The 8760-nt window shown below is 41.5% G+C and overlaps 1 protein-coding gene across 3 annotated transcripts in view; it reads left to right on the top strand.

Annotated features, from left to right (window-relative positions):
* The window catches only part of LOC106813930 (uncharacterized protein C3orf20-like), a 28540-nt gene that overhangs the window by 13576 nt on the left and 6204 nt on the right, over positions 1–8760 (top strand). For all 3 annotated transcript variants that reach the window (XM_014818170.1, XM_014818171.1, XM_014818172.1), the window contains 7 exons: positions 572–680; positions 1154–1303; positions 6163–6291; positions 6576–6685; positions 6927–7129; positions 7789–8050; positions 8502–8703. In XM_014818170.1, the coding sequence (XP_014673656.1) occupies positions 572–680; positions 1154–1303; positions 6163–6291; positions 6576–6685; positions 6927–7129; positions 7789–8050; positions 8502–8703 (1165 nt within the window). The remainder of the gene's footprint in view (positions 1–571; positions 681–1153; positions 1304–6162; positions 6292–6575; positions 6686–6926; positions 7130–7788; positions 8051–8501; positions 8704–8760) is intronic.

Raw genomic sequence — 8760 nt, 5'->3', positions numbered from 1 at the left:
GGAGTACGTAAACAAATTCCCTATTATCTACTCCTGATATATATTACAGCCCGTAGCCAGGGGGGGTTCGGGGGGTTCGAACGAACCCCCCCGGCCCCAAGCCAAAAAAAATTTTTTTGGAAAATTTGCAAGAATTTCACCTCAGGTCGCTCCATTTTAGTGTAATAATTGCTAAATCTCCATCGTGCGGAACGTGAACAGTGAACACCCCCCGCACCCTCCCCGCTCCCCGGTCGCTTGGCTCTCTCGCCTTGGTCGCATCGCGCCGAGCAGGGGCGTGTACAGGGGGGTCCAGGAGTCCGGACCCCACCTTGCTCGCGCAGAAAACGCATCTGAGGGGGTGTAATTTTAAAATTTTCTGGGGGAGGGCCCCCCAGACCCCCCCTTCGCGTGCTCGCAACTTTCGCGGTTACGGTTAGACCCCCCTGGTACAAATCCTGTACACGCCCCTGCCTGAGCAAATTGCAACATTGAAAAACGAACCCCCCCCAATACAAAGCTGGCTACGGGCTGTATATATATTATATTATGTGTGCGTATATGTTACAACGTTGTGTTGTGCATTTTCTAGGTTAATCTGCAATGCATTGGGAGGACATATCAATGACTATAATGGCTCAGCAACAAGGGTGTGGAACTGGCCAGCAGCAGGAAAACTGAGAAGCAGGGTGTACCTACAGGTCGGCATATAGAGCTGGTTGTACTCTATGTGATATAACAATTTGTTAGGCTTAGTTTATCTTGCCTTCACCCTAGTGCGCTTAAAATGGCTATCATGCATCTTGACGTATATTACAAATATGGCCTTCATCAGTATTAGGAGTCTTTAAATGTAACAAGGGTGGAGTGCTTGCATAAAAAAACACTGGCTCAAAATTTAACCATTAGCAAGATATGTGTGTAACCCTAACCCTAACCTTAACCCTATCCTTAACCCTTGTAATAGACACGTTCATGAGACTGGCATGGTATGGCATAGGCGTAAAAGATGCTTTTATTCAGACTACTGGTGCTATCTGCACGCAAGAATAGACAAATACCATAATAATTCTGAGCCTAACCAACATTGTGATGAGTGTCGCTATCTCCTTATTCTCAATAGCAATGAATTTGCTGCAGTACAATGAGGGAGATTCATGTAAATTTGTTGCAGCTGAATGAATTCATGAGTGTCTCCTGTGAAAGCAGTGCACACATGACTGTGCTGTTCTCCTGCCAAAATGAGAAGCTCAGTTTCAGTGTTGGCTGGGAGGAGGAGGTTACCAAATCTGGATGTAGAATGCAAGATGACGAAAGACACAAGGCAAGTTTTATATTTCACTTATTATATATATATACAGGAGCGAATAATAATAGAGGAGTATGACTCACTCGAAACACCAGAAATTCAACATTTCCATGCCCTAATTTACCTATGATATATTACGCAAAACCAAACAAACCTGACATCAGAATAAGCACTGCACATCCAAATTGCGCTCGCACTTTACTTTGTATCGATACCTGTTGTTAGCTCATCTGACATAGTCGGATGCAGCTTGTAGAATCGCATGATCGTTCGTCCGTGCGAGCGTCCATCCGTCCGTCAACAGTTGGGCACAAATCTTAACCGCTCGACGTACGGTCACGATATTACGGGGGGGGGGGGGTAATCCGAAAACGAGTTGGAATGTCTAAGCTGGGGGGTCAAAGGTCAAAGGTCAAGAGGTGTAAAAGAAGGGGGAACATTCACTCCTTAACTTATAGGGAGGAAATGCAGAATTGCGGCACAAATCTAAACGGCTCGACCTAGGCTTGTGATAGTCGGTGTAAAGCAACATGGTAGGAAAAGCCATCACTGCTGCCGAAATTGGAGCGTCACAGGTCAAAGGTCAATGGGCACAGGGCAGATTTTAGACATTTTCTGAGGACATGGTCTGACGGAACGATTGAAAAACTTTTTTGTTTCAGCAGTGACCTAGCATTTTTATGGCTTTATTGAAAGGACATGAAATGTACCTTCTGCTGACATGCGAAGAGTAAGTGTCGCGATAACCTTTTGACCCTCAAGAAGAGGTTAAACATGGATTTGTTTACTGTCTGTTAGAAAGAATTTGACTGCCGGGTGTTGTAGTAGATCTATACATGCCTGGATGTATGAGCTACAATGTCACAGTGAAATTTCAAAAGCTAAATTTGGTTGAAGAAGGTTTATGCTCCTTAAATCGTATAATTTTATGGCATTCTGTGTACTGTCAGTATGTTACATGTAACGTATGCCACTGCCCAGTGGCCACTGCCAGTGCATGTGGTGTGTGGTACTGTGTAGTTTTTTGCCTGCGTTAATTGTTACAGGTGGCAGCTCTCTATTGCGCCTGTAGGCTTGCGTAGGTAAATGGATGAGTGCTTACCTATTCTGTCTTGCAAATAGTTGTTGCTTACTAACGTACGATGGAGGCTTCATCTTTAATCTGAAGACACTTAAACGTACAGCGCCATCTCGGTGGCAACTTTCTAACGATCCCAATGAACATTCCTTTTGAGAAGGTTCCTGATCCCATCCCTGTGCATTCCACTGTTTCGGCGTGTATGTGAACACATTTGGACCTAACAGGGGTTTACTAGGAATCCCACCACTCCACCCACAGAGTCACCGCAGTAGACGTTAGATGCATGAGCGCTGTCGCTCCGCGGCACTTGTTATTATGTAGTTATAACTTCGAGCGTCAGACATGGTTTTATAGTCATTCACATAGTAAAGTGGCTATCGTTCCACGCGCATAGGGGCGAACAAGAGGCAGCTCACGGTGATAACGCTGTTGGTGTGGTTCGGCAGGGATTTGCAACTCACAAATTGTAAAAACTGCCAAAATGTTGCCAAACGAAAGCTTCTCATTACGGATAATTTTATATCACTGTATGGCATACGACATTGCTGTTTATATCTGCACTCCAGCGGTCAGAGCCCGCTACTAATTTGCGATTTGCAATCCTTGCCAACCCCTCCAACAGGTGTATCAGAGCAAGCTGCCTCTTGTTACTGTTAGCGCTTATAGGTGTTGAACAACAGTAGAGGCGCACATAGGCAGGAGGCCTGAATAAGCATCGAACAGAAATTAATTAAAATACTCACACTGTTACTTCGCTTACACAACATACATTTTATTCATCTTAAATAACTACAGATTTATGCCTCTATGCTCCTGCTCGAAAACTTTTGCCAGCTCTAGCTATGATTGCGAATTTCTGCAAAGTTGTCTGAACACAATTTCAAACATAAAAAATGAACAACCGGTGGCTGTGGCCTACGGCAACCTGACGGAATGTCACGAATACACAACAAGACCAATTTTACTTCTAATGCTTTCTAGACGTCCACAAGGCATCTAAACTTGCGTGCATAATGCAATTATTGCACTCTATAGTGCCGAATTTCGGCGTTCGCCGGGGCTTTTTTCTTAGTGCCGAGATTCGGCGAAAAATTCCAAAAAGCTTGTTTCTAGAGACGAAATTAGTGCAATTTGCGAATCTTAACTGTTGTACGCCTCTATAAGCGTGAGAATGACAGAAACTTGGCTGTGTAAATCAATGAAACACGCCTGACGTTCGAAGCAATAACTATATAATAAGAAGACGTATCAATACACAGTAAAGTGTGAGGACAAGTTGGATGTATAGCACTAGTTCTGATGTAATTTTTATTGGATTTCTATGTAATAAATCATAGGTAAATCTGGGCATGGAAATGTTGAATTTTCTTGTGTTTTGAGCAAGTCAGACTCCTCTATTATTATTCACTCCTGATATATATATAATTATATATATATACTATATATATATATGAAGTAAATATTCAGAAAGGAGTCTGACACGTATTTTTCCTCGTTTTTACCGATTTTCGCACTTCAAATTTTTGACGTAAAAAACAAATATGTACATGTTCTTGAGCTTATTCCCTACCTTTATTATTCACCTATCATTTCACTGAAATCGGTTCATAGCTATTTACTGTCTTATTGCTGTAAATTGTATTCAAACACAGTGTGTTAATTCCCGCGCCTCTTCGGCATGCTATTACATCTTAATAGGTGTATTTTGTGGGGCAATACATAGCGACAGCTGCTCAATTCTCAGCATCATACAGGAGCGAATAATAATAGAGGAGTATGACTCACTCGAAACACCCGAAATTCAACATTTCCATGCCCTAATTTACCTATGATTTATTACGCAAAACCCAACAGACCTGACATCAGAATAAGCACTGCACATCCAAATTGCGCTCGCACTTTACTTTGTATCGATATCTGTTGTTATTATCTAGTTAATAGCTTCGAGCGTCAGACATGGTTTTATAGTCATTCACATAGTAAAGTGGCTATCGTTCCCACGCGATAGGGCGAACAAGAGGCAGCTCACGGTGATAACGCTGTTGGTGTGGTTCGGCAGGGATTTGCAACTCACAAATTGTAAAAACTGCCAAAATGTTGCCAAAACGAAAGCTTCTCATTACGGATAATTTTATATCACTGTATGGCATACGACATCTGTTTATATCTGCACTCCCAGCGGTCAGAGCCCGCTACTAATTTGCGATTTGCAATCCTTGCCAACCCCTGCCAACAGGTGTATCAGAGCAAGCTGCCTCTTGTTACTGTTAGCGCTTATAGGTGTTGAACAACAGTAGAGGGCGTCCATAGGCAGGAGGCCTGAATAAGCATCGAACAGAAATTAATTAAAAATACTCACACTGTTACTTCGCTTACACAACATACATTTTATTCATCTTAAATAACTACAGATTTATGCTCTATGCTCTGCTCGAAACTTTTGCCAGCTCTAGCTATGATGCGAATTTCTGCAAAGTTGTCTGAACACAATTTCAAACATAAAAATAACCAACCGGTGGCTGTGGCTACGGCACCTGACGGAATGTCACGAATACACAACAAGACCAATTTTACTTCTAATGCTTTCTAGACGTCCACAAGGCATCTAACTTGCGTGCATAATGCAAATTATTGCACTCTATAGTGCCGAATTTCGGCGAAAAAATTCCAAAAAGGGCTTTTTCTAGAGACGAAATAGTGCAATTTGCGGAATCTTACTGTTGTACGCCTCCTATAGCGTGAGAATGACAGAAACTTGGCTGTGTAAATCAATGAAACCACGCCTGACGTTCGAAGCAATAACTATATAATAAGAAGACGTATCAATACACAGTAAAGTGTGAGGACAAGTTGGATGTATAGCACTAGTTCTGATGTAATTTTTATTGGATTTCATGTAATAAATCATAGGTAAATCTGGGCATGGAAATGTTGAATTTCTTGTGTTTGAAGCAAGTCAGACTCCTCTATTATTATTCACTCCTGATATATATATAATATATATATATATATATATATATATGAAGTAAATATTCAGAAAGGAGTCTGACACGTATTTTTCCTCGTTTTTACCGATTTTCCACTTCAATTTTTGACGTAAAAAACAAATATGTACATGTTCTTGAGCTTATATTCCCTACCTTTATTATTCACCTATCATTCACTGAAATCGGTTCATAGCTATTTACTGTCTTATTGCTGTAAATTGTATTCAAACACAGTGTTGATTCCCGGCCTCTTCGGCATGCTATTACATCTTAATAGGTGTATTTTGTGGGGCAATACTAGCGACAGCTGCTCCAATTCTCAGCATGCATCAATCACTTATTTCATTTAGTTTGCAATGTGTCTACGGTCTAGTAATACGTAGTCACCTGCGAACATAGTGCGATTGTGTGCATACCATCTTTAGTTACATGCATGCGCATACTACGTGTTTATGGCATTTGGCTTCTCAAATCCCTGCCAAGTCTCATGCAGAGGACTGGAGCAGTTGTCGCTAGTATCACCCAACAAAATATGTCTATTTAGATGTGATAACATGACGAAAAGGTCTGAACATTAATACCGTGTTTGAATATAATTCACAGCAAACAACAGTAAATAGCTATAAACCGATTTCAGTGCATGATAGGTGAATAATAAAGGTAGGGAATAAGCCCAAGAACAGGTACGTTTTTGTTTTTGTTTGCGCCAAAATTTGAAGTGGAAGATCGGTAAAAGCGAGGGAAAATATGTGTCAAATTCCTTTGTGATTATTTACTCATAACTTATACGCACACATAATATATAGCTACATTTTGGGAGCGAACTGTCATCAAAGACAAGGTCACACATCCCACTGTCAACTGTCGTGCTGGCTGCACAGTTGGAGAGCCATAAGGACATGAGAAGCAGGAGCAGTAGAACAAGTAGTACCAAGGTAGGTTAACAGGGGACTTAATTATTGCCTAATAGTAGTGGAAATTTAAGGATCAGGGAAATTCATAGATGATTGTCATCTTCTTTTTTAGGAAAGAGTAATTTTAATAGGAATGATGATGAGTTTGTTATTACCGTACTTTGGAAATTATAGTAGTCATTTCACAATGAGATTCACTAAGATAATATTAGCCATAACATGCGTACTTTAAGATGAAGCTACACGCATGTGCAGTTACAATGTTTAATTCAGACTATAGTTCACACACCTTTAGTTTGATTCAGCCCTTGGGAAAAGCAGTTAAACAGCTACCTGAACAGCCAGGTTTTACGCCTCTATGCCACTTTGGGCCGGATTTATCTGAAGAACTCTCCAATTTACGGGAACAAGTGAGGTACGAAAATAAAGCAATAATGTGATAACCTATTCATGAATGAATAATTAAAGCAATATCAGCAATATCACCGTGGATCCCTCATCTGGTAAACACGATAAAATTTCAGACGTATGTATTACTTGGTTAATATATAATTACTTGCCCTTCACCTTCTCCAATTTTTCTTCTCACTCTTCTTCTCACTTCACCTCCGAATCCTTCTTCTTCCACTAATCCTCCTAATTTTTTTCTTCCTCAGCATCATTGTGAAGTGCTGGGCTCAGTTCTACAGGGGAGTAGTTGGCATTGCCTCGTCTGCAAAACCAGACTGCTCAAATGCCAATCTGAGGGCAGGCACATTGTCCCGGAGTTACTGTGCGAGACCACGGTCTCCCAGCCATCTAGCTAGGTCAGCTAAGCGAAAGGAGATCGTGCACAAACGACCCAAAACAGCACCTGCTGGTAAAACCCTGAATCTTGAGTTACTTTCCTGTGCGCTGCAACCTAGTAAAATTATTTGTATGCAGTTTTAAATTCGTTTTGATTACTTGTAATTGGTCATACAAGTATACCATTGGATTTTGTGCAGCAAATAGCACAAGGAAAACATTTCACTTTTCGTACACATGACGTGCATGAAATGCTTGGCTGCATTAGTGCAACTAGGAAAGTCTTAGGTTGATTCAACCGTGATGTGTGCTGGATTGCATTACTTAGAGCTCTTGGATTCATTCATTACACCCAGCCAAACATGCCCTGTTACAACAGCTAGGTAATAGGTGGTGCAGCATATCAAGCTGTAAGTACAAACAGGGACACCCCATCTTTAAATAAGATCGCGGTGTATGAATGAGGGTGATACCGATGATGTTGATGATAACAATTATGGTGACGACAACGACGATGCCGATAATGATGATGGTGATGGTGGTGCTGATGGTGATGGTGGTGCTGATGGTGATGGTAATGGTTGGTGGTGATGGTGATGGTGATGGTTGGTGGTGGTGGTGATGGTGATGGTTGGTGGTGGTGGTGCTGATAATGATTGGTGGTGGTGGTGCTGATAATGATGAAGATGACGATGGCAATGCCAATGATGGTGATAATGCAATCACTTTCAGGTTGCCTTCCATCTGCACATCGGTCAGCATATGGCGGTGGTGGTAGTTGGTCTGTGCATGGCATGATGGGGCAAAGGCAGCCTCTGCTTGGCACCTGCCCTGTTGTTCTCCGCACTAAACTGCTGGGGAATAATACAGATGGAATGAAGTGCAAGTGTAGCCGAATACACATTCCATTCCTCATGGACATAGAATACACAGAGTTCATCCGGAATGGAATGCCAGTAGAGCAACTGCTAATCGTGCAAGTAATCGACAGCAGGTGGAGTAATTTTCTACTCTTATTCCTAATTAGTTCATTAACCAGGATTTTTCTTTATGCTATACTGAATGGCAAGAATTCACTGCTAAATATCTTCTTTTTTTTGTTTCTATATTTGATCAACGATTGTTGGTCACATTTTACAAATTTCATCAGTCTTGAATCTATATTCATTCCTTAATTTTTATGGGTCCCCTGTTATGTTATTGTGATAGATTCTACTAAGACGTTGGTTATCGTAAATGGCAGGAAAGCAATGCGCCGTGGTCAGAAACACATACAATAATGTCCCACACAATTAATATTCCAACGCAGGGGAGAACATTTTTGTACACCCCATGACCCCAATATAATTATTTTACCCAGTAGTATAGTTAGATTATTAGAAATATTATCACAAGGACTAACTTCTGACGGTTCACTGCATGCCATCGATCCTGCATCCATCTAGGTGTCAGGCTAACACTAACGTCGACCGCATGCTGACCGAAAAGTATCACGCCGCGAACAAACTACGCTTCCAGCCCTGCATGGAGTCTACCGACCAGCTGTACAGATTGGCACGGTACGACATGGCCGTAGCAATGCAGAGTACAGAACACACCGAAGCCTTACTGCACAGAGTACACAACGTCAGGCCTGGCACATTCCTGGTGCGTCAAGATACCATAAACTATACATAGATATATATAAATATCTGCATTTATGTA

The sequence above is a fragment of the Priapulus caudatus genome, unplaced genomic scaffold (assembly GCF_000485595.1).
Source record: "Priapulus caudatus unplaced genomic scaffold, Priapulus_caudatus-5.0.1 Scaffold845, whole genome shotgun sequence".
NCBI classification, from domain to species: Eukaryota; Metazoa; Priapulida; class Priapulimorpha; order Priapulimorphida; family Priapulidae; genus Priapulus; species Priapulus caudatus.
The sequence above is the reverse complement of the archived record's forward strand: the minus strand, read 5'-3'. Positions and strand labels throughout refer to the sequence as shown.